General features: G+C 42.4%; 1 protein-coding gene across 1 annotated transcript in view; it reads right to left on the bottom strand.

Moving 5' to 3' along the window:
- JAZF1 (JAZF zinc finger 1) overlaps nt 1-25,086 on the bottom strand; it is a gene marked incomplete at its 5' end in the record, with an annotated part of 294,697 nt that extends 269,611 nt beyond the window's left edge. The window contains one exon of the mRNA XM_080932108.1: nt 24,972-25,086. Within this exon, the coding sequence (XP_080788234.1) occupies nt 24,972-25,086 (115 nt within the window). The remainder of the gene's footprint in view (nt 1-24,971) is intronic.
- Nucleotides 25,087-27,293: the final 2,207 nt, after the last annotated feature.

Here is a 27,293-nt window from a genome sequence, read left to right as displayed (position 1 = left end):
GGAAACTAAAAACATCTAGTGCTTTCCTGTTTCAACCTACAGATTTCAACACTGTCCTTTGGCAGAGTGTCCCTAAATTCCAGCCACACTCTGCTTCCATTGTCCCAGGTCCAGAGAAAGTAATGGCAGTTCACATGGCTGTGAGGCCAAATATTAGGAACGTACAATATAGTCAGAGAAATGTATGTCAAAGAAGCAAGTAAACAAAAAAAAAAAAATACAGAACAGAGAATTACTCAATAGAAGCAAATCTTACCAAGAGACTTAAGCTGGCAGTGCGTTGCAGGCTGTGTAGGAGGGCAGGTCTCCCAGTTCAGCAAAGGTCATGGGAGAAAGGCTCTCTGCAGATCAGAGGGTGAAAGATGTGCCATTCATAAGGAAATACACAGGAGTTATTAGGGAAGACTGGAAGGTTACTGGGAAAACTCAAAGCTATCTTCACAGCTTTTCTCTAAATCTAAAACTGCTTTGACAATCAAGAATTACTTTTGAAAAAAAAAATCCAGAGAGCAGAAATCCACACAGATAGAGCAAGAACAAAGTCTCGGACTTGGTTGGCAGTCTAGAAGACAGAGAGAAATGTAGCTGCCACCTGAGGATCTGTGAGGTAAGGTGCTGGGCTGCCCACTGTGGAGGACAGCATCTGCATCAGCTTGCTTTGGAGTAGACACAATGCTAAGTGTGACATGACCAAGGCTTTCCAAAGACTCCTGCTGCTGCAATGGAGGACAAGCCTGGGCAGTGGGAAACTTAGAGGTATGGAGATCAGGTAACACTGAATAATGGTAGCTCCAGAGTCCCAGTAACCTTACAAATGGCAGTAAGAATGAGCAAAAGGCTAGGAAGATGACTCTGTGAATCAAATGCTTGCTGCACACGTGAGAGGACCCCATTAGCATCCCCAGAAGCCATGTAAAAGCCAGACACCATAGTAGACACCCGTAATTCCTGCACTGCAGTGATGAGATGGGAGGCCAAGCCAGGAGAATCTCTGACACTTACTGGTCTGGCATATACAGCAGCAAACAAGAGACTCTGTATAAGGTGGAAGGTGAGGCCCAATAGTTGAGGCTATCCTCTGACCTAGAGATGAGCACCATGGTACAGAGACAGACAGACACACACGGGGGTGGGAGTGGAATAAAAAAGAATCAATGAGCTGAATGGATTTCATTCTCCTAAGCATCCATAAAGCCCAGCATGTTGCAAAAACAAAAACAAACAAACAAACAAAAAACAAAAACACCCTGCAATTTTTTAAGGCACCACCTAAGGCCTAAACAACCTTTAAAACCAAAACCTTGATATTACTTATAAATAAAATAAAATTGAGAAATAAAGTGCATTGAATTTAAAGGCTCTGTTAAGTTAGATTTTGATACCTTAAAAACAGCTACTTCATGAGTTCAATTTTGCTCAAAATAGCAAGAAGCACAAGGAGACATAATGGCGGTTGCTGGTGCCTCCCATGTAGTACAGACTGGCTTGCAGGGGAAGCGGTGGCCATGACAACTACTCTGTAGATACATATATCATATATAACCAGATCTATAGCACATCCATGCTATTAAAACTTCATGGAGAGAGCTAGGAATAGGAATTAAAGTATATGGGGTATAGCTAAAAGAAAATGGTAGAGAAGCAATAATTTGAATAAATAGTCCTTGTACAACCGAACACACTAACACAAAGACCCAGGTCCCTTCCCATCTAGGCAGATTTCCTTCCATATCACTGCTTAACATGCTATGCTCCCTGGCTTTCTGACTCTGCCTTCTTTTTGTTTTACTCCTGTCAAACACATAGGCCCCAGGAGATCTTCATTTGTGGCCATAGTCCCAGTCTTTCCAGGAAGGCCTGGGACTTGGTGGGTATGAAAAGAGGCTGCTGGGTTAGATGTTCTCAAAGGCTCCTCCATCACAGAGTTCTGAGATTCCTCTACAGCACCAGCTAGTTATAAAGCTCCATTTGAAAGAAAGTCATCCCAGGAGGCCATTCCATGCATACCAAAGGCATTTCATCAGGAGGGGTTCCTTGCTTTCAGTCCCTATCCTGAGGGCCAGCTGTGTTTTAGAAAGACTTCTATGTGTTTAGCAAAGCTGATGTGCCTGAGCCTCATACTGGCATCAGGTGACAATTACAAGATTGTAGGCTTTCTAAGCATCACCAGCTAGACAGGAACCAATTCACATTCTGTTTCCAGCTCTCAAGAGGGAGGCTATGAGTTGCTTGGAAATAATCCATTTAGGTTGGTGAAAATCTCATTTAACATGTCTGTATAGCAACTATGGGAGCACAGCACATGGATCTATAGGAGCACTGTGTGTGGATCTATAGGAGCACTGTGTGTGGATCTATAGGAGCACTGTGTGTGGATCTATAGGAGCACTGCACGTGGATCTACAGAGCACAGCATGTGTATCTGGGAGAAAGTAGAGTCTACAGCAGGGAACAGCTCTAGATCTCAAAGTTTAGGTTCGAGCTCTGGTTGTCTTCTACTGATTGAAAACAGACAAGTGATTTAAGCACACTATTATCCCAACTCTTTACATGCAACTAGGGGAACAGGCCCTGTACCCCATGGGTGAACTGATTCAGAACATAGAACAATACTGCGTGTGCTGCAGGCATTTAACAAATGATCAATACTATTTGGTTTTTACATACTGTTTTATACTAATCTAAGAAAAATTGATCCTAACCCTCCATGAGGAATGAAACTGCTAACACTCTATAGAGCCCCAAGGACAGTTCTGCTTTTAAAAAAGCCAAAACGGTAAGTAGCCTTAAGTACATATTTTATCTCCAAAGAAATGGAGGCTCCAGCATGGTGAACTCGAGGGTAACCAGCTGGCCCTTCCACGAACTGCTGGCAAGCACCTTCTCTTATCTAGAAATACAAACTATGTCTGTCAATGGACTTCCCTGCAGTCACCAGAATGAGAAGTCACAAGTGACAGTGAAATCCAGAGACTATGAGAAAGCAGTGCACCTAGATGGATCAGCTCACAGTGGAAACCAGGAAGTCCTTGAGTGGCATCCCCTGATAAGTGGGTTTCACAGCCTTTCTCCGAGTCTCCCAGAGAACCTGCCTCTCTTCCTGACAGCACTTGCTGCCGTTGTCTCCTTCCAAAGTCAGTGTCAGAAACAGAGTATACCTTCACTTTTCTTTACAACTGAAAAGAATCCAATCGCCCCCCCGTGTGTGTACATGTGTGTGCATGTGTGTGTGTGTGTGTGTGTGTTTGTTTCTCATTCACCAGCTGGAGAACATTTAGGAAGAAAAATGAAATCATGGAATTTGCAGGTCAGTGGATGAAACTAGAGGATATTATACTGAGCAAGGCAAGCAGAGCCAGAGAGATAAGCACAAAATAGTCTCTCCTGTTTGTGGACCCTAGCCACAAATCTTTAGATGTGTCACCTGGAGTAAATGCAGAAACTAGAAAAGAAAAAGGATGCAGGATAAAAGGAAGCTAGGGGGGTGTTGGAAAAGCAGGGACTTTATCTGGGGAAGGGGGAGGGGGAGGGGGAGACACTAAGGACAGGGGTGGGGGAAGAGAGACAAAAAAATACTAAGAATGACTCCAAGGGTCATAAATATTTTATGTTTATTCAAAATACATATATAAAACACATATATGCATATATATGTATACATGTACACATACGCAAACAACTTAAATGAAGTTGTGCCATTGAGGTAATAATACTCCCCAGAGAGCCATAGAATATCTAACAAAACTCCCAATGTCAGTCATGGGAAATCTCCCTTCTAGTTGTTGGCAGAGGAATCCAAGTTTCCCAAACAATAAGGGCTATTGCCATCATTCTTGGTTGCCTCCCTGAACTTGAAGGTAAGACCTGGTGTGATAAAAATAAAAAAGGATCTGCGGATAACAGTTCCCTTGTGTTCTTACTCCACTCAGATCCGTGGGAGCCACTCCAGCGGAAAGCCATGTGTCCGGCCTGCTTCTCTTCCACATGGTCTACGAGCTGCCCTCTACCTCTTTGCCCAGCCTGGATCTTTGCTCACATTCCCCACAGCTGGGTAAAACCATGACTCAATAGTCAATAATTTATCAATCAGATTTATATGTTAAATTCTCAATCCATAATACAGTCACACAATAAGCTTAACACTAAAAAGATATAAACCACTCACCTAGATAAGACAAATTGACCTATAGAAATCCTTAAAAATACCCATACTTATCTATTGCCAACTAAGTACCTGGGTCTAGATCCTTCTCCGGTTCCATCTTGAGTCTCCTCACTTTCCTCCTCCTCTCTCCTTCCTCGACTTTCCCCCGCCAATTGTGTTTGTCTCAGATCCCTCCATGGCTTTCAATTTAGTAACAGTCTATGAACTGCTTAGTGTTACACAGAAGCCCATAGGCTAACCAAAATGAAGCCACATCAAGTCCCACATCCTCAGTTGGGGGCAGACTTACTTTCAGTCCATGTGGTGACATCATCTGACTTCAGGTCCACATGTGCAGGCCCAGACAACCTTCTGTCCTTTACCAGCCACCCCACCCTGTCCTGTCTGTCTCCACCTTCCTAAGGCTTCTTCACCCCACTACTGGTAGGTGTTGGTGTTGCAGGTCTACTCACACCAACACCTCTCTGGAGCCCCCTCCCCACACACAGACCTGGGGATGGCTCCCAGCCCCTGCCTCCTCCCCTTCATTTTTCCCACCTCCCAACTGTTCAACATTACTTCACTATGCTGTTTAACCACTTTTTCCAAAAGCGCAAGGACTTTGGTGTGTATTTCACTACTCTAGCCTCAAATCCTAGACAATTCCTGCACAGTTGGCACTCAGCAAACATTTTCTAATAAAAGATTTGGGAGTTTAGACATTACAACATGAAAAATGGAAAACTAAATAATTTAATACTTATTAAGTCAACTTATTTTTAATCTTTCAAAATATAAGTACCATAGTGAAAGAATAAGGGGGAAATGTTGGGAATCCTTTTTTATTCAGCTACTACTAGGTCACACAGCCTGAACTAGCTACCTGACTGTGAGAGCCCAGGACATTCTAAAACTACTGGCATATATCATTTAGGACTAAAAATAATTTCAGGAGGAAATGATTATCAAGCAGTTTCTGCACCACATGTCCAGCTTGGTTACTACTGATTTTCTAATACTGCCTGTCCTGGGGACTTCCTGAGGAGCTCCCAGCATCTGAAAATGTAACATTTCTGAGAGTGTTATTGAAGAGGTGCCCAGCACTTAGGGGAGGATGTGGCATCTTGTTAAGTCTTTACAAAAACCCCACAAATCCTTCCCCAACAGATAATACACAAAGTGTCTTCAGTTTCTGCAGTGCTGAGTGGCTGAGGAGGAAGAACTGTTCTGTTTATATATAGTTTAATAAGGCGTTCTAGAACCTTGAAATACATGATCTTAGGGCTAATCACCTGAATAATATCTCAAAAATTAAAATTACACAAACACCACCAACTTAAGGTTGATACATTTTAAAACCACTACAACTTGTGTAGGAAATTCTGAACATCCCATGGATATCTAGGACCACTCCACATGACTGGTACAAACATGATTGACAACCTCCAGGGAGAGCAAAGCCTATAAGAGATCTTAAATAAAAATGGTTAACTTGAGACAAAGCACATTGGGTTATTGGATGACTATTTCTTCCACTGTACTATAGAAACATGAGATGGAAGAGTGGGAGGGGGTGTTGTGGAGCTGGGAGGAAGGCTGAAAGTCTGGATAAACATATCCACTAACATTTATAGACTATTCCTAGTAGGCAGGCCCTTCATGTGCATATTTTTATTTAATCTTCATAGTAAGAAGTAAGTCCTATTTCTATCTTTATTGGACAGATGTTGGGATCTCAGGGAATCACCCAGCTTCACAAAGGTCACATACTAGTTTAGAATTTAAGAATAGCATCCATAACCCTCCACGGCCCAGTTCCAACCCAGTTTCCACAGAGGAAATGACCAACAAAATGCCTACCAGCTAACACACCTAATCTATGTGCTGCTATATGATACCCTGAGGTTTCCTGGGTTCTTGCCCAATTTTGGAGAAGCAGAAAAGGAGATACTTAGAGCTTCTATTACTTGACAAGGGAATAAAGGCAAGACTCCCACATGTGGGTTCACAGGCCTCCCGAAGAGCTTCTCTCAGAAGACTTGAACAGGGGCTGGAGAGATGGCTCAGTGGTTAAGGGCGCTGACTGTTCTTTCTAGAGGTCCTGAGTTCAATTCTCAGCAACCACATAATGGTTTACAACCATCTCTGGTAGGATCTGATGCCCTCTTCTGGTGTGTCTGAAGACAGCTACAGTGTACTCATATACATAAAATAAATAAATGTTAAAAAAAAAGAAGACTTGAACACTCGTTTTACTAGAGACAGAAGCCACACTATTTCCCCAGCTATGTAAAGCATTCCCAGTGGAAATCCAGTCTTTGTGAAGTGCATCTTGGTATGGAAGAGCCTTTTACTGAACTGCAAACATCAAGATGCTACTCTGTGTAGAACGAGCACTTGGGTATCATAAAATGCAAACACAGCCTAGTGCTGTGACGTATACTGGTGGTCCTGGCTGCTAAGGAGGCTGATGCAGGAAGAACACTTTCATCATCTTAGATGCCACAGCACGATTCTATGTGGGAAGAAGAGCAAGTATCTCATAGGATTCCATACTGTAGGCTGTAAAGAACAAGTAGTGGATACATGGTGATACCAGTCCTGGCGTCCCTGGACACTTCACTGGTACCTGGAGCTAGTTACTTGGTCTATATCCTGGCTCCCTCTTGCATCAAACTGGAATACTGTTGCATAGTATGTACAGAAAACTTCTAAAAGGCACTGTATAAATAATAGTTGTAAAGGATATCATCTCAGAGATGGAAGTATCAGGGTCCAAAATCCAATTCTCTCCTTCCACTCAAGCTACTTCCCCCACTCCCCAGGATTCTTTATCCCAAATAGCATAGCAAGAAAATGGGGGAGGAAGTTATACACGTGAGCTCAGCTTGTGTAGTCCTCAGCATGTGCCAGAGTACCAAACATTGTAGGCCAGCTACAATGTCAGCTCCATACTACCCCAAACTGGAAAAGGCCCCAATTTTTATTTGAAAATATAAAAATAAAATTAATTTCCCTTTCACTCTCCTTCCCCATTTTTATAAAATTGTTTTTCATATACCCTAAATATAAACTGTCCTGTACCAATTTGGTATTTGTGTATATGCCATATACATATAAACCCATACCATATGCATACATCTGAGGCTAGTTTTAAAGATGCTAACCATAATCAAAAGGCACTTTCTTTTCATAGCCAGAGTGCTGCTGGGTTTTCTCATTCTGTTTCTGAAAATATTTCTGGAAGAAGAGAATAGGAAAATGACAAAACCCTGTCCTCTAGGCAGGTGCTGAACTTTGGAGGGGAGAAACAGAGTATTCAGAAGGGAAACACTCATATGACAGAGGCAGACACTGCAAGATCCACAAAATGACTGTCTAGAATAATTATCTTTGTAAGATGAAGAGGCATTCTGTACTGAAGGAAAGTATTTTTACTATAATCTTGCCGAGCAAAACTATCTTAGTTCACATCTCACTAGATAAGGCATTTAACTAGTATAACATACTAAGCTCCAACTTGGAAGGCAGTTCTTACATGATGGGCAGAATGTCTGCCTCAGGGAAGGTGGGGAATGTAATTGTATAGCACAGTTTCCAGGACAAGGTGAGTCCCTAATTGAAAACCTAGAGAATTAACCCAGGTTTTGTGTAGCCTACTATTTTAGACCTCCTTTATGGAAAAATGTTATAATATTACATATGTAAAATTCTTATAAAATTTATTATTCAGATCAATAAATGAGAAGAAAACACAAAATTTTATAAACTGGTCATACCAAACAATACAAAGTCAAAATTCCCACAAAAGAATCTGTATGTATATTAACAGCCGGGCATATTACTAGTTTCTGCTTAAAGTGGTGCATACTCATGAATTTTCATGACAATAATTTGCATTAAAATCACTTTCTGTAGGTGGAAAGATAAACCAGCCTTCCCTCAAGCATAGGTGATCAAATTCAATTTGCAATTATTAATATTTCAAATGAATTACTTTCAGCCTCATATATCTTTGTTGGAAATGTCATATCAAATCTTACAATTGTTGTCAAATTTGTAAATGCCTCTCTTTCACAGACAAGCCATAAAAGCTGAAGACATCCCTGGTTCATATGCATGGACTAATGTCACACATTTGCTGTCACCATTTTTCCTTGTTGTGTACATTCATGCCAAATAAACCAAGACACTTAAACACCGAGAGTCTTTAAAAGTACATTTATAATTGCTTCTTTGCATCACCGAGTATATTCCTGACAGAGAGGAACTTCTGTCTTGACTGAACGGAGAATGTACCCTCCATTTAAATTTTACACATCTGCTGACTGACTTCTGGCTCCATACGTCAAACCATTCTTCATGACAGATACCACAAGTCACATGGCTGCTTCAATGCTACCTTCGACCCGTCTTTGTGAAAGGATCCTAGGTGCGCTGAGCAATGAGCAGAGTTCTAGAAAGTATTTCTCACTGGAGGACGGTCGGGGAAATAAATGGATGAGATTATAGCATGACGTGTATCAACAGCTCTCACCACAGCCAAATTAAAGGCATCCCTAGTTTACCTTCTTAGTTATGTCTCAAAACCACCCTCAACTCCAACACCACTGAACCTATGGAGAAATGTCACAAGTTGTGTGCAGAAAAATACTATGAGTTTTGTCAAACTGTATAAATTCCAATTCTGTGAGTGCATGGCCACATACACTGTTGGGGCTCTCAGAGCTTCAAAGCACGCACAGAGAGAGAGAGAGAGACAGAGACAGAGACAGAGAGACAGAGACAGAGAGAGAGAGAGAGAGAGAGAGAGAGAGAGAGAGAGAGAGAGAGAGAGAGAGAGCGCAAATGCAGCATTCAAAGGAGAGGCCTTAGAATCAGCATAACAATACTTATGTCCCTGTGAGTGGCCACTATAAAATTTATCTTATCTGTGAATATCTGGTCTCTTTAAATATATTTGACCTCATTAGAGGTAAGAAATAGTAAACAACATGTGGGGCCGTTCTCACAATCATGGGCATTAGCCATTGATGTTAGGGAAAGAGAAAGGAAGGGGACAGTTAGAGAATGAGAGCACATGTGTCTTTACATACATACAAAAAGATAGATATATAGATATCTATAGATAGATAGATAGACAGACAGACAAATAGATAGATAGATGGATGAATTCATAGACACACATACATATAGATGGTATGACATGTATATACAGACTACTTACATGTATTATAAACTAAATATAATAATCAGTCTTTTCTTATCTGGAGTTTTGGTTCCCATGTAACCTTCAGTCAACAGCAGTTTTAAGATATCAAAAGAGATCTGCTCTCAGAGCTAGCGCAGTCCCACTGCCATCGCTGCCATCAGGACACAAAACCTGCCTGCAAGAGCTGACCACCCAGGAGCATTCTCACCCCTAAGCCCACAGGCCCACAGGCCCACAGGCTCACAAGTTCACAGGAGGGACAAGCTCCAGTCAGAGACAGCAAGGAAAACTAACATCAAAGAAAAAGTTGCAAGAGGCAAGCACAAGAACCTAAGCAACAAAAACCAAGATAAGCTGGCAACATCAGAACCCAGGTCACCTACCACAGGTAGAAGTGGATATCCCAACACATCAGAATAGCAAGATTTGGATTTAAAACAAACCTCATAATAGAGGTCCTGAAGGAGGGCATGGATAACTCCCTTCATGAAATACAGGAGAACACAGGTAAACAAGTAGAAGCGCTTCAATAGGAAACATAAAAGTCCCTTAAAGAGCTACAGGAAAACACAACTAAACATGTGAAGGAATTGAACAAAATCATCCAGGATCTAAAAATGGAAATAGAAACAATAAAGAAATAACAAAAAGACACAACCCTGGAGACAGAAAACCTAGGAAAGAGAAGAGGAGCCATAGATGCAAGTATCACCAACAGAATACAAGAGATAGAAGAGAGAATCTCTGGTGCAGAAGATACTGTAGGAAACACTGACACAACATTCAAAGAACATTCAAAAAGCAAAAAGCTCCTAACCCAAAATATCCAGAAAATACAGAACACAATGAGGAGACCAAACCTAAGGATAATAAGTATAGAAGAGAGTGGAAGTTTCACAACTTAAAGGACCAGTAAATATTTTCAACAAAATTATAAAAGAAAACTTCCCTAACCTAAAGAAAGAGATGTCCTTGAACATACAAGAAGCTTACAGAACTTGAAATAGACTGGACCAGAAAAGAAATTCCTCCCATCACATATTGTCAAAACATCAAATGTACAAAACAAAGAAAAACTATTAAAAGCAGTAAGGGCAAAAGGTCAAGTAACATATAAAGGCAGACCTATCAGAATTACACCAGACTTCTCAACAGAGACTATGAAAACTAGAAGATCCTGGAGATACGTCATACAGACCCTAGGAGAACACAAATGCCAGCCAGGCTACTATATCCAGCAAAACTCTCAATTACCATAGATGGACAAAACAAGATGTTCCATAACAAAAACAAATTTACAGAATATCTTTCCACAAATCCAGTTCTACAAAGGATAATAGATGGAAAACTCCAACACAAAGAGGGAAACTACACCCTAGGAGAAGCAAGAACAAACCCAAAAGAAGATGTCCACCCAAACATAATTCTACCTCTAACAACAAAAATAACAGGAAACAACAATTACTATTCCTTAAGATCTCTTAAAATAAATGGCCTCAATTCACCAATAAAGAGACACAGACTAACATATTGGATATATAATCAGGACCCAGCATTTTGCTGCATACAGGAAACTCATCTCAGTGACAAAGACAGACACTAACTCAGAGTAAAAGGCTGGGGGAAAAAATTCCAAGCAAATGGTCCCAAGAAACAAGCTGCAGTACCCATTCTAATATCAAATAAAATTGACTTTCAAACAAAAGTTATCAAAAAAAAAAAAAAATAAGGAAGGACACTTGATACTCATCAAAGGAATAATCTATCAAGATGAACTCTCAATCCTCAACATCCATACCCCAAATGCAAAGGGACCCACATTCATAAAAGAAACTTTACTAAAGCTCAAAGCATACATTGCATCACACACAGTAACAGTAGGAGACTTTGACAACCCACTCTCACCAATGGAAAGATCATGGAAACAGAAACTAAACAGAGAAACAATGAACCAAAAAAAGCTATGAACCAAATGGATTTAACAGATATCCATAGAACATTTCATCCTAAATCAAAACAATATACCTGCTTCTCAGCACCTCATGGTGCCTTCTTCAAAACTGACCATATAATCAGTCACAAAACAGGCCTCAACAGATATAATAAGATTGAAATACTCCCATGCATACTATCAGACCATCATAGACTAAGATTGGTCTTCAATAACAACAAAAACAACAAAAAGCCCACATACACAAGGAAGCTAAACAATATTCTACTCAATGACAACTTGGTCACTGAAGAAATAAAGAGAGAAATCAAAGACTTTTTAGAATTTATAATGAAAATGAAGGCACAACATATGCAAACTTATAGAATACAATGGAAGCAGTGCTAAGAGGAAAACCCATAGCTCTGAGCGACTCCAAAAAGAAACTGGAGAGAGCATACACCAACAGCTTGATAGCACAGCTGAAAGCTCTAGAACAAAAGGAAGCAAATGTACTCAAGAGGAGTAGGAAATAATGGCAGGAAATAATTAAACTCAAAGCTGAAATCAACCAAGTAGAAAAAAAAAACCTATACAAATAATCAACAAAACCAGGAGCTGGTTTTTTTTTTGAGAAAATCAACAAGATTAATAAACCCTTAGCCAGATTAACCAGAGGGTAAAGAGACAGTATTCAAATTAACAAAATCAGAAATGAAAAGGGAGATATAACAAAAAACTGAGAAAATTCAAAAAATTATCAGATCCTACTACAAAAGTCTATACTCAACAAAACTGGGAAATCTGGAGTAAATGGACCGTTTTCTAGACAGATACCAGATACCAAAGTTAAATCAGAATCAGATAAACCATCTAAACAGTCCCATAATCCCTCAAGGAATAGAAGCAGTCATCAAAAGTCTCTCAAAAAAAAAAAAAAAAAAAAAAAAAAAAACCCAGGACCAGATGGGTTTAGTGGAGAATCCTACCATACCTTCATAGAAGACTTAATACCAATATTCTCCAAACTATTCTACAAAATAGGAACAGATGAAACGATACCCAACTTGTTCTTCAAAGCCATACTCTCATACCTAAATACACACAAAGACCCTACAAACAAAAAGAACTTCAGACTAATTTCCCTCATGAGCATCGATTTAAAAAAAAAAAAACTCAATAAAAATTCTTGCAAGCTGAATCCAAGAACACAGCAAAACAATCATTCACCATGATCAAGTAGGCTTCATCCCAGGGATGCAGGGATGGTTCAATATATGGATATCCTTCAACGTAATCCAGTATACAAAGGAACTCAAAGAAAGAAACTACATGATCATCTCATTAGATGCAGAGAAAGCATTTGACAAGATTCAACACCCTTTCATGATAAAAGTATTGGAAAGATCGGGAATTCAAGGCCCATATCTAAGCATAGTAAAAGCAATATACAGCAAACAAGTAGCCAACATCAAACTAAATGGTGAGAAACTTGAAGCAATCCCACTAAAATCAGGGACTAGACAAGGCTGCCTACTCTCCCCCTACCTATTCAATATAGTACTCAAGTCCTAGCCAAAGCAATTAGACAACAAAAGAAGGTCAAAGGGATACAAATTGGAAAGAAGTCAAAATGTCACTATTTTGCAGATGATATGATAGCATACTTAAACAACCCCAAAAATTCCACCAGAGAACTCTTAAACCTGACAAACAACTTTAGCAAAGTGACTGAATACAAAATTAAGTTGAACAAATCAGTAGTCTTCCTCTACTCAAAGGATAAACAGGCTGAGAAAGAAATTAAAGGACACCCTTCACAACAGTTACAAATATTATAAAATTCTTTGGTGTGACCCTAACAAAACAAATGAAAGATCTGTATGACAAGAACTTCAAGTCTCTGAAGAAAGAAATCAAAAGTCTCAGAAGATAAAAAAAATCTCCCTTGCTCATAGATTGGAAGCATTAATATACTAAAAATGGTCATCTTGTTGAAAGCAATCTACAGATTCAGTGCAATCCCCATCAAAATTCCAACTCAATTTGAGTTAGAAAGAGCAATTTGCAAACCCATTTTGAATAACAAAAAACTCAGGATAGTGAAAACTATCTTCAACAATCAAAGAACTTCTGAGGGGAATCGACATTCCTGACCTCAAATCAACCTTGATAAAAACTACATGGTATTGTACAGGCACGGGGAGGTAGATCAAAGGAACAGAATTGAAGACCCAGAAATGATCGCACAAACCAAAGTCACCTGATCTTTGACAAAGGAGCTAAAAACATTTAATAAAAAAAGATATCATTTTTAACAAATGGTGTTGGTTCAACTGGCAGTTAGCATGTAGGAGAATGCAAATCAATTCATTCTTGGCTCCTTGCACAAAGCTCAAGTCCAAGTGGATCAAAGACCTTCATATAAAACCAGGTACACTGACATTAACAGAAGAGAAAGTGGGGAAGAGCTTAGAATACAGAGGCACAGGGGAAATTTTCCTAAACAGAACACCAATGGCTTATGCTATAAGATCAAGAATCAACAAATGGGACCTCATAAAATTGCAAAGCTTCTGTAAGGCAAAGGACATGTCAAAAAAACAAAACAGCAACCAAAAGATTGGAAAAGAATCTTCACCAATCCTACATTCCATAGAGGGCTAATATTTAACATATACAAAGAACTCAAGAAGTTAGACTCCAGAGGATCAAATAATACTATTAAAAGATGGGGAACAGAGGTAAACAAAGAATTCTCAACTGAAGAATACTGAATGACTGAGAAGCACCTAAAGAAATGTTCAACATCTTTTAGTCATCAGGGAAATGCAAATCAAAACAACACTGAGATTCCACCTCACACCAGTCAGAATGGCTAAGATCAAAAACTCAGATGACAGAAGATGTTGGTGAAGATGTGGAGAAAGAGGAACACTCCTCCATTGTTGGTGGGATTGCAAGCTGGTACAACCACTCTGGAAATCAGTCTGGTAGTTCCTCAGAAAACTGGACATAGTACTACCTGAAGACCCAGATATACCACTCCTGGGTATATACCCCAAAGATGCTCCAACATACAACAAGGACACATGCTCCACCATGTTCATGACAGCCTTATTTATTATAGCCAGAAGCTGGAAAGAACCCAGATGTCCTTCATCACAGGAATGGATACAAAAATGTAGTACATTTACACAATAGAGTACTACTCAGCTATTAAAAACAATGACTTCATGAAATTCCTAGGCAAATGGATGGAACTAGAAAATATCATCCCAAGTGAGGTAATCCAGTCACAAAAGAACACACATGGTATGTATTCGTTGATAAGTGGATAGTAGCTCAAATGCTTGGAATACCTAAGAAACAATTCATAGACCTTATAATGAAAAAAGAAAAAAAGGAAGACCAAAATGTAGATGCTTCAGTCCTTATTAAAAGGGTGAAAAAATACTCATGGGATAAAATACAGGGACTAATAGTGGAGTAGGTACTGAAGAAAAGGTCACCTGGGGATCCATCCCATATGCAGCCACCAAACCCAGTCGCTATTGCTGATGCCAAGAAGTGCTTACTGGCAGGAGCCTGACATGGATGCCTGAGGCTTTGCTAGAGCCATACTGATACAGAGGAGGATGATTGTAGCTAACCACCAGACTGAGCAGGAGGACCCCAATGGGGGAGCTAGAGAAAGGACTGAAGGAGCTAATAGAGTTTGTAACCCCATGGGAAGAAGAACAATATCAACCAGCCAAACCCCCAGAGCTCCCAGAAAGTAAACACCATCATGGCTCCAGCTGCATATATAGCAGAAGATGGCATTGTCTGGCATCAAGGGGAGGAGAGGCCTTTGGTCCAGTGAAGGCTCGTTTTCCCAGTGTGGGGGAATGCCAAGGTAATGAGGTGGAAGTTAGTTGGAAGTGGGAACATCTTCATAGAAGCAAGGGAATGGGAAAGGGGGAATGAGGGGAGGAAAGGGGATAACATTTGAAATATAAATACATGAAATACCCAATTTAAAATGATAAAAAGCTCAAAAGAAAATTATAAAAAGAAAGTATTCATAATTTCTAAATAGAATGACATTCTAAATGGTGTGATGAAATCTTCTGCTGTGCTGCTGTTGTACCTGGGGCCTGAACCAGCCCTTTGTCTAGTAAGCACACTATGCACAACACACTCGTCATTCTCAGTGATTAGCTAAACTGTCCAAGTGTCCGTTTATTTATTTACTAGCAGCTCCACAGTAAAAGAATAGAGATGTTAGCAATTCAGATGTGCCAAGAAAGAGCCAGACGGTGATATTTTTAAGTGGAAGTTTAATGTTCTAAGCTAAATAAGTTTATATATCTATATCTATATAGTTATAGATATAAATGTATGTGTATATATATACATATATATATATATGTTCAGTTATGAAAGGACAAAGAAATGTGTATTCATTTTGCTCTGATATTTCACTTCAAACTGCAAAAACCAACAATCATGGTGTGTATAATCCTAAGTACCTAGTTAAAATGAAAAAAGTTGTGGGTAAAAAACATGGACAGAAAATATGTTCTGACCAATAGCAATGCATAGAAAAATAGTGTGTATGTATATGTATATATATATGTATATATATATACAAATATATACACACACAAATATATATGTCATTATATATTACCCACATATATTCATGTGTAGATAACTATATATTTAGGTACTACCTTTCTGGATATATGAACATATAGCCTTTCTACTACATCTTTGAATATATCTTCTACAGACAAATTCCAATATATGTGCCATTTATACATATTTTACTATACTATATACATACACAGTACATAGTATTCCCCACTGATTCCACCTTAGAAAAGTCACTGTTGCAGACTGGCAAACAATAATCAGTTCTTTCCTTAGGTTCTCAACCTTCCTAATGCTGTGACCCTTTAATACAGGTATCTTCTTGCTGTGGTGACTTTACCCACAAAATTAGTTTCCTTGATACTTTATAACTGCAATTTTGCTACTGTTATGAATTGTAATGTAAATATCTGCGTTTTCCAATAGTCTTAGGAAACCCCTGTGAAAGGGTCATTAGACCTCTAAGTGGATCACAACCCACAGGTTGAAATTCATTACCTTCAGGGGTCAGTGGGTGAAGCAAACAAAGAAAAATACTACATCAGAAGCCTGTCAATTTTTTTTTTTCTGACGCTAGGCAGAGTATGTACATTTAGTGACCCAAGACAGTATACTTGTCTCCTGCCAAAAGATTTTATCTTTAAGCATCCATTGTCTGGTCCCTGCTTGCAGCTGGTCTTTTTAAAAATAGCAAGACTGACTGCAGTATCTCAATATTCTAGCACGTTCCTTAAGAAGAAAATTTTATTTTGTATGTGCATGTGTCTCCATGGTGTATGTCTGTGTGTCTCTCTGAATGTCTGACTGTGGTGTTGTATGTGTCTGTGCTGTGTGTATGTGTATGTGTGTGTAGTGTGTGTGATGTGTGTTTGTATGTCTGTAGTGTATATAAGTATGTGGTGCATGCATATATGTATGCATGTGTGTGTATCTGTGAAGTGTGTGAGTGTGTTTATGTATATGGTGTCTGAATGCAGGCACATACACGTCACAGTAACATGTGGATCTCAGAGGACAACATTCAGTTCTCTCCTTCTATCATGTGGGTTCTGGGCATTGAACTTAGATCCTAATTTTGTGTAGCGAGGATTTTAACTCACCAAGTCATCTCACCGGCGCCAAGAAAATGTCATTTTCTTCCAACTCTGATTCGGAGTGTAAAATGAAAGGCATTTTGAAAACCATGCATAAACTTCTGACATTTGTATTTCTGATTTCCTATTTGAGGGTCAGCACGTTGCCCAAGTCTGTGAACAAACCTACTGTCTCCTAGATGATCATGAAATAAAATGAACATATGTAACTCGGAAGCACTTCTTTGATAGCTAGCATAGTCTCGGTGGCACCATCAAAACCTGAAGGCAGGGGCAAGGATCAATGGGCGAGTCAGACAGAGAGAGAAGGTAGAGAACAAAGGCTGAAAAGGAGGATCATTGTTCAAGGTTTTAGCAGTGCCTCCTGCCTCAGATGCTGGTCTAAACAGAAGACCTCGGGTTTCCAGACAATCCCTGGAAAGCCTCGCCGAGTGTCAATGATCTGCTTCTGCCTTGAGGCTTCTTCCCTGTCATCAATGGTAAGATCCAGTTCTCTAAAAACAGCTGTCAGCTTATATTTCTAGAACTGTCTACATGGGTGATATCTATGAAATCCAGGAACTCTAAAGAAAACCATCTTCTACAAACTATGGAGATTCCTGTCCACCGATTTGTTGTAAGCAGATACTTTAGTTACATGTCAGAACCACTAAAGAGAAGCAAACAGATAATGGTGAAATTTACTAAACACCACGTTCAGTAAGGGTGTTTCATACAGGCTGATTTGACTCTACATATGAAATGAACAGGTAGAGAAAATACTGAAGACTGTTTTGTGGTGCAGTTAGGTTTGGGGGTACTTACAGCAGATATGGTTGTATGCCTGTGTGAAGGTGCACATTTCAAACCACTTAGCTCTGTACCCAAAGCCTTCTTGGGAAGGCAAGGAGTAACACGGGTCTTGCTGCCAAGCCACAGGGTGCAGGGAAAGTAAGAAGGCAGCAACAAGCCTTTCATTTATAATATCCTCATTTGACCACCCCTTCTCCCTACAGGAAAGCTCCTTAGGGGAAGGTGCCCACAGGGCCCAGGCACATGTTCAAGCCAAGGGGAAAGCCATGTTCTTAACCGCTGGCCTTGACACCACTTTCCTGGTCCATGGTGGCGAAGGCCTTTGCCAGGATCTGAAGTACTTCTGGCCACATAGAAGTAAATGTGACCAAAGGCTGCAACAGAGCAGAGGACACAGAGGCTACTTCCCAGGCTCCATCTCTTCAGGTTGTCCTGAAGACTCGCATCATCACTGAAGTAACCAAATGGCACTGCCTGCAGGTGGACGCAACTCTGCTGTTAACTTCTATGCAGGCTTCCCTGTGAGGCTTACAAACATGTATTCAACAAATATCCAAATGGAATCGATTCAATGATGTAGATAATTTAATACAGTAGATGAGTCTTTTATCTATGTAATCTCATTTAGCCCTCATTAACACTTCACAAGGCAGACGCTATTGTTATCTTTACTTATGGAAAAGATGCAGTACCCATAAGTGGCCTGTCCACAGTCAGCGGATGACAAGCTGCAGAGGTGTATGAATCATCTCAAACATATGCTGCTTCCAGTCCAGTCACATCCAGGGAGACAGAGCAGCTGTGCACGGAAGGGACACAGCCAGAGTGCAACCACACTTTCCAGACCCGTTTTGCATATCCAGAATGACAACCGTAACTCCAACTTACCAGCCATGAAACCACAGTGAAGTTGTACCTTTGTGCTTCATTTCACTCAACTGTGAAGTAGGGCTGGCCAGAAGCCTCACACACCGTGCGACCTTCTACTCCACTAGAATGCCTCTCGGATGCTGCCGGCCCTTACTGCTTTAATTAAATTTGTGACCAAATACCTGATGAGGAGCAACTTCTGGGGGAAAGGAGGAGTTTCCTTCTGGGGGAAAGGTTTGAGGAGCCCTTATCTATCACGGTGAAGGAGGCATGGAGGCAGGAGTATAAGGTGGCTGGTCACGTCAGCAAACAAGCAGCAGATTGGAAAGAGCACTGGACTGTAAGACCTCAAGGCCACTCTTGGTGACCCACATTTTTCAGGAAGGCCCCACCTCCTCAAGGTTCTACAGCCTAGTAAGGACTAGCAGGAGCTATAGGAAAGATTTCACATCCAAACCATATCAATTCAGTCTGCCCCATTCCCCACAGAATCGTGGTCATCTCAAAGTGAAAAATGCACATATTCCAACAGTGAGTCCGGGATGGAGCTCAGCAGTAAAGTACTAGGACAGGTGAGGCCCCGGTTCATATATACAGATATGCAAATGACAATGCACTGTAAGTGGGGAGCAAGCAGGAGCACTCTCTAAAGAGTGGGAGAGGCTGGAGGGGTGTCGCAGTAGTAAACAGCACATGCTGCTTTTCCAGAAGACCCAGCACTTATCAGATGTCACCACCACTCTCTTCTCTTGTGATCTGGGTGAAACCCTGCAAACACATGGCATTCACTCACTCACACACACAGACATGCATGCGTGTGCGCGTGCGCACAATTAAAAATAAACCTAAAAAAGAAATCCCAACACTGTTCCAAATCCCAAAGTCTCTTCTGAGACTAGAGACAGTTATACCAAAAAACCAAGTTACAGACTTCCACCGCACAATGTCATAAGCGCTTGTATTCCAAAAGGGAGGAATCAGAGCACAGTAAGGAAAGATTAGACCAAAGGCTAACAGGAAAAACAGCAAGTCCTGCTGCTCCACATCTGGCATTTGGCACTCTTGATAGAATCATCTGGACTCCAAAAGCCACGGTAGCCCTGGCCAGTTTGCCACCTGAATCTTTCCTCAGTGGCATTCCATGGTCCTGAAAGCTTTAGCACTCTGTGTCTTCACTGCAACTTAGACTTCATTTTCCCAGCTTCATGCAGTGGCCTCTCAGGCCTCATTACAGGGAAGCCAATTCTCCCACACAGTGCCTGGCGTCAGCAGCTCTCTAGAATCTTGGCAACAGCCCGTATGACAGCCCTCCTCCCCAATCCCCTTCCTCTTACATCTTTCAAGCCTTTAAAATCAGCAATTCGGAGGACACCGCCAAATTCTGCTGTCATTTTGAGATGTAGCCTGGACCCTCTGGGCAAAAACTAGAGTGGCTCTGTGTCCACTGGTTGCTGAATCTGCAAAAGTTGTTTTCAGGCAGGGATGCCCTTTGGTAGCAACCTCAGCTTAGCCTCTCTCCCTTCTGATAAACCTGATTCTCATTAGATAGAGCCTTTACTAGGAGGGAGCTTGTCCTTGGTACCGTTCCTGATGTGCCAGTGCAGAATGGGAAGTTCCTCTTTAACTGCGTTCATCTCCTTAATAACCGCAGGTGCTTTTTCAGCAGCTGCCTTGTCTGTGACCTTAAACCTGTTCTTTGCCTCAGGAAACTAGAATTTTCTTAAGATTCTCCCGCTCCATTTTCTTGCTCTTTTTATTTGTAACCCTAGACGAAGAGCAGTGAGCAGTGGCCGTAGCACAGCCTAAATGCTGCCCTGCCTGGACATTTCCTCTACCAAACAAATTAGACCATCACTTTTGAATCCAGCCTAAGTTCTCCGATAGGAACAGAATGAAGATTCTTTACCAGAACAGAATACTAATGTCCTCTAGCCCTGTTTTTTTCTCCATATTTCTCTCAGCATTTTGATCTTCCAAACAGAATGGCCACTAGGCTCTGCTAATGGTGTAGTAGAGTTCCTCTAACCAGAAGTCCTAAAGTCTTCCACAGGACTCCTGCAAACCAGCTCCAAAGGCTTCTATAATCTAATCTATTACAGCAACTACCCCACTTCTCCCTATTAATCTTTTAAAATCAAAGTTACTTCTCTTATTGTTGTCATAAAATACCTGACAAAAAGAACTTATAAGAACGTTTATTTTAGCTCAAGGTATGAGGTACAGTCTGGCATGGCAGCAAGAAGTGTGAGGTAGCCGGTCACACTGTATCACTAATCAAGAAGCAGACCACAGACAGGAAGTGCGGCAGGGCTCAAGAACCTTATATTCCCCAAAGGCCTACTTCCTCCTGCCGGTTTCTACCTCTTAAAAGTTACAGGGCCTTCTCTAACTGTTCCATTTGCCCATGACCCTATGGGAGACCGTTTTCATTCAAACCATAACATTTATTGAATCATCTTGGTAAGCAAATCTACATTATTAATAGGAATTACTCTCATGTTTCTTTTCAGGGGCTCTGACTTTATTAATTAAATAGCTTATATACTCTATGAAATGAAGCACCTTTGGATTATAGGGAAACAGGTAAATACATCAAGTCCAGTGATGTTCTGGGTCTAGAGATGCCTGTCCTGGCTAGGGAAAGCCACTTCCTGTGACTAAGACGCCAGCCCCATAAATGGAAGCCTGCGTAAGTGACAGCCAAGGTGAGCCTCTTGCCATCTAAGGGAAGTAAGTTCTCAGTTCATCAGGCATGTTAGTTCATCATCATTATAAGAAGAAAATTGGGTCAGGTCTCTAAGTCTCTCTTCCAAAGGCATGGTCCCATCTCTGGCCACGTCTGCTTCCCCTGACTGGCCCTCTCTGTTCCCACTCTTAAGACTGTGACTCAGTGTTAGTTTCTAGGGCCCATCCTGACTAATTTATAAATTCCAACATTCATTACCTCAAGTCTACCATACCTTATTCTAACTTTTCTACTGTACTACTAACTACCTTTGAGTGCATTTTATCACTTACTTCAAGTGTTCTTCATCTTCCTTCGCTGGCATTTAAGATACCCCAAACTCTGGTGTTTCTGTTTTCCTTCACCAAAACCCAACAAATATTTAGAACTGTCCCTGGCAAAAAGCAAGTGCTATGCTATCACATAAATAAATTCCAAAATGCAGGTGTGATTTCACAATACATACCCAAAGATGAAACCAGCTAATGGTTCCACAGTTGCTCAAAGATTTCACAGCAGTGATACAAGGGTTCATTCATGAGTCTGGAGCATGACCTTCCTGCTAAACTTAGTGTTCTCCGTTTCCAAGTTTCCTTGTTACCAGTTTAACCTCACCTATTTATGACTGTCACTTACTCCAAGAGTGTTTCTACAAGCTCAAGTGTCCACTCACCATGAGAAGCTTCTCTGGTCTCCAGGAAACTGCACTGGGCCTCTGCGTGGAGAGTGGGCAGGAGAGAGAAGAGCACTTCACAGTTACTCAGCTGTGGGTGCTTTAAGGCCATGGAAGTGAGTGGGTAGGGGAGGGCCTGGGCTTTGAATACTTGGGTTGTTCACTGAGATGGGACCTAGCTCCACTACCGAACAGACAGACACAAAAGGGGAGAAAATCAAAGAGCACATCAGGAGAACCTGTGTCGTTAAGGAGCATCTTGAAGGAGAGACACTGCTTAAGACAAAGACCAGTGGAAGCAGATTTGTCTTGGAAGCCACAGACTCTTAGACTCTTGTTCCTTACTAGAAATGCAAAGAGGTAAAATCAGCCGAGTCTAGAACTGCCTGGTAAAAACCGATGTTCTGACAGTGACGCCATCAGCTCAATAAGCAGAATCACCATCGGCATGTAAGTGCAGCTACATATATACATATATGTAAGACTGCCACTCACAACTAGTGTAGGTAATCTGAATGATAAACAAGAGTAATAATGAAAACTACAGGCTTTGAAAGGCCTGCCAGTGCTTTTGACTCATGATTAAATGGTATCAATGCCAAGAGTCCTATCTCCAACCCTCTCATAGTTATATATGACATTAAGTAAGACCCTTGAATAAAAGTAAAATAACATAGACATCTTGGGTCTCCTCATGAATTTTTAATGGGGCCACTAGCTGATTAAGACATTAAATCAGTGAAGTTACCATTTACTTTTTAAAAAAAGAAAAAACCCTCATTATTTCATGTACAGAGCTTATATCATGTGTAGAGCAAATCACAATAAATAATAAAATACATAGAGCTTTCGTGAATATGTTTGTATTTTTTCTCTTGCCTCTTCATCCAAAGTATATGTATACAGTACCAGCTAATCCAGATGTTACTCTTTATGAGCTCAAATCTTATCTCTTTCTGCATGGTTGGCTGCCCTTTGAAGGCCTTGTCTCTTCTGAGGTACACAGCAGTTCCCCTGAGCCTCTTCAAGCTTTGGATTCAAGTGTTAGTTCATCTTAACATCTATTTTTTTTTCAAAAACTTTGCTGAAACAACTATCTCCCAAGCATAATTGTTAGTCTTGCCAAAACAATTTAAACTTATTTTTTCAATACTCTCACCATCAAAAAGAAAATCATTAGACCTTTGGGAGTAAGATATCATCACTTAAAAAGTTTAGTTTTAGAAAATTCATAAACCTTTGACCCTTTTAAAAGATAGCTGCACAATACTGGGACAACTCGTGCCAACTCCAAAAAAGAGGCTTATGATTTACCATCTCAGGTCTAAATTATCTGATTCCAAGGTAATTCAAAAGAGATAATTGTGTTTAATTCATGTTGGAACTAAAGTATCTTTTAATCAGCTAGTAGTTCAAGTAGGAAAGCAACCCGATAAAATTACATACAACTTACATAAATCATTGTTTATCCTGCTATAACTGGCAAAATAGATGGAACCTGTGGTAACCGTTTTCTGTCATGGTCCTTTAGTTTAAGGAGTAAGGGGAATCCTGTGATGAACTAGGAAAACTTGTCTTGAAACTGCACTACTACAGTTTAAGCCATGGTGAGAAACTTTATACCTGGGGTACTTTCAGCTATGAATACTTAGTCATGATATGAGTCAGCAGCTTTGCTACTCTACTAAACCACTTTTAAGACCACCAAAAACCTGAGAGCCTAGGTCCTTTACCTCGCTTTTGTCAGAAGAGATGGGGGAAATTATCAAGGAGATACTTTGAAACTTTGAGATTTTTTTTTTTTTAAAACCTGACAATTACTCATCAGATTTCTGTTTCCAAAGGCATTCTGCAGACAATCTTCATGATTAGCTCCCATTCTGGAGGGCCCACTCTAAACCGGCACTTAATGCTTATTAAGCGCCCACTGTGTGCAAGGAGAAAGCATTCTACAAAGCAAACGGGCATAAGGCTCTGCCTCATTTTATTCGTGCATAAATGCACAGCAGTCGTGATTTACTCTCTCAACTTCGCAGAAACGTGAGCTGCATCCACATGGCCGAATCTCTGGCGTTCATCTGGTCTTCTTGAAGCAATTCACAGGTAGCCTCCTGCAGGCAACCGGCGGCCCTCTTCACCTTCCAAAGCCACAGGGCCACTCTGGGAAGCGGCCACACCTTCTGCAGGTGGTTAGGTCTCCGGAGTCAGAAGCACCAACCCCATCTCCCTCCGCAGGGGCAGGGATGAGAGTGCAAACGTGGTGCAAGGACTTCCGTGAGGCGCCGGACTTCGAAGGTCCCTGGGTCCCCGGAGACACAACCGGCCCCGCGGGGCGCCCCTCCCCCGCGTCCCCGCGCCCGCGCCGCGCAGGCCCCGCGGGGACGGGCGCACCTCCGGCCTAGCCGCAACGCCGGAGCCGCGACACGCCCGCCCGCCGCCCGCGGGCTCCCCTTCGCCGCCGGGGCCTCGGGGCGCTCCGGCCAGGGATGGGCGCGGCCCGCAGCTGCCCGAACCGCAGCCGCCGCGCCAGGCCGGGCCCCGCGCCCGCGCCGCTCAGAGCACGCAGCGCCCCGCGCCCGCCCGCCCGCCGCCGCCGCGGCCCCCTCCCGCCGCGCCACACCTAGCAACCGGCGCTGACAGGACGCAGGCGGGGGAGGAAGCGGAATGGCTGCCGCGGCGGCGCCTCCCCGGCTCCCGCCAGCCTGACAGCTCGGGCCGGGCGGAAGCGGCGTGCGGCACCCGCCCCCCGCGGCCCGCGCCCGCCCTCACCCTACGGCCGGCCATCCCCGCGCCCCGCGGCCCTCCACGCCCGCACCTTCTCGGGCGCCCGGCCCGCGCCTCCCCGGGGCTCGCCCGCCGCCGGACCCCCCTCCCCCGCCCACCCGGGCCTCACCGATGTGGTTGTCCTCGATGTGCTCGATGAGGTCGGCCAGCGTGGGGAAGTGGAGTCCGCAGCCCCCGAAGCGGCAGGTGTTGGAGAAGAAGGAGGCGGCGGCGATGCCTGTCATGGTGCTACATCGAGAGCCCCCCGGAGTCGGCTCTGCGAGCGCCGCGCGCGCGGAGGCGGAGGGAGGGGCCGGGGAGGGGGCAGGCGCGGGGAGGGCAGCGCGAGCCCGGGACGGAGGAGAGGGGGCGCGAGGTGGAGCGCAGCGCCGAGCCTCCGGGAGGCAGCGGGAGGCGGCGGGAGCTCGGGGAGGGGGCGGGGAGGACTCGGCGGCTGGGAGGAGGGAGCAGGCGCGCGCCTGCAGCTGTGCGGGCCCCAACCTCCGCGACCCAGGCCTCACCTGGCAGCTCCCGCCTCCAACTTTACGTCCCTGGGCCTGCCCCTCGCCGCGTGAGGTGCGGGCAGTCCGCTTGGGAGCCTGCCTGCTTATGTGCGCTACGTTCTTAATAGATACTCATCTATTAATTACACATGGTCCTCCCCCCCATGAGCACTCAGGGAGTTACCGGGCCCTCTCTAGGGGGACATTTGTTTGCACTTGGCCACCTGTCTAGGTGTGGCAATGACATGCACTAGGGACCCAGGAAAGGTAATGGTGTGCACCTTGTTCTTTAAACTTTCTCATTTAAAAAAAATAAAAATTAAAAAGTCCCAATTCTCTGGAGGTTAGTAGTAACTAATTGATTTTAATGAAGCTTTCCCCCTAGGCCAGAAGAAAAATCTTAGCTTTATTTAAATTTCAAAATAGAGTGCTTGGTTGTCAAGTGCATTTGACTGTGTTTTACATATGTATCACGTTTGTTCTTCCTGGTTCTTCTGAGAAAACAAAACAAAACAAATCTCAATTTCTTTACCCCAAATTACTGCGCCTCCTGCACCCCTTGCTCTGGTCTGGCAGTGATGCTCCACAGAAGAAAAGACATAATGGTTTGGAAACGGAAGTCAAGGCATACTCGATTTTCATTTAAAAATGAAGATTTCACCAATATTAGGATTTTCCCATCCTGTGAGCATTTAAGTCATAATGTTGAGCAGTTAACCTCTTAAGAATTATATTCTGGTCTCCAGCCCCATTTGCAGTTACATTTTACGTACAAGGTGTATATTTTCTAGCAGGTGTTTAAGGAACACCAGGAAGATGTGCATGATTTGAGGGTGCAATTTTTTTAAAAAAAGAATGTATTCATGCATTCTGAATTTAGCATTTTTCTTTAGACAATTCCATTTATCTTCTGGTTCATATACCTAAAAAAATAGCAATCCTGTCTTTTTAAACTATATATACCACTTGCATTATTTCTAATAATAGGACTGTTGGGACACTTCATGTAAAATTAAATACAGACATATGTAGAATTTCTGTCACCTAGAAAATTTTCACAATCTCCCAGTCACAAAGACTGAGACCCATTGACACTTTTGTCTGGCTTGTCCCTTCTTCGAGCCTCCAAGGTGACAAATTTGCCAAAGGGGGAGCTGAGTTGAGCGGGGGCTGGGGCAGCAGGTCATTAAAGTTCAGTTTGGTGCCAGGAATAATTTCCTGGGACCAAGTGAGGGTGGGGGAAGGGCACCCAGGGGCTTGATAATGAGCCAGGGACCCACTTGGCTGGAAACTGGGGCCAGACAAGGGTCTAAAGAGCAGGAGTTAGAATTCTACCTCTTGAATTAGAACGTTGGCAACTGTGCTGTATGCTCAGCTGCCCAGCCGGGGAGGAAGGCCTTTCGTTGAGAGCAGGTTTAATATCTGGCAGATAGACATTGCACCCAGTGACATGGAAATGCAATGGGAAAACTCCAGCCAAGAATGATCCCAGAACAGCCTCCTTAGAGATGTTAGGCACCCCAGCTCTGCAGCAGCTGGAGGAGTGCCCTGAGCCTTGAAGTGACAACTCTGTTCCCAGGAGGAATGGCTTTCTGTGTAGAATTATGACTGCAGAAAGAGTGTAGGAGGCCCACAGGTGGTTCAAGCAAGAGAACTCCTCCATGGAGAGGTCACATGAGCATGAGTGAAAGAAGGGAGGACGGGGGCTGGGCCTATTAGTACATAGGTACCTCTGGGCTGCCTTCCGTCCCTCCCCCTGCTACTGCAGAGTGTGCCTGCCAAAGTAAAAGCTTGGTCAGCCAAATCGAGCATATTGATTACTTTTAATGTGAAGAACCAAAGTAACTGTAAAATGAATTAAAAATTTTCAAAGAGTTCAAATTATTTTGTGTGTCAAACCATTACATATTGTGAAGGGGGAAAAAAAAAGGATCAGTATATTACAACTT

Source organism: Micromys minutus (genome assembly GCF_963924665.1).
Source record: "Micromys minutus genome assembly, chromosome: 18".
Classification (NCBI taxonomy): domain Eukaryota; kingdom Metazoa; phylum Chordata; class Mammalia; order Rodentia; family Muridae; genus Micromys; species Micromys minutus.
The sequence above is the reverse complement of the archived record's forward strand: the minus strand, read 5'-3'. Positions and strand labels throughout refer to the sequence as shown.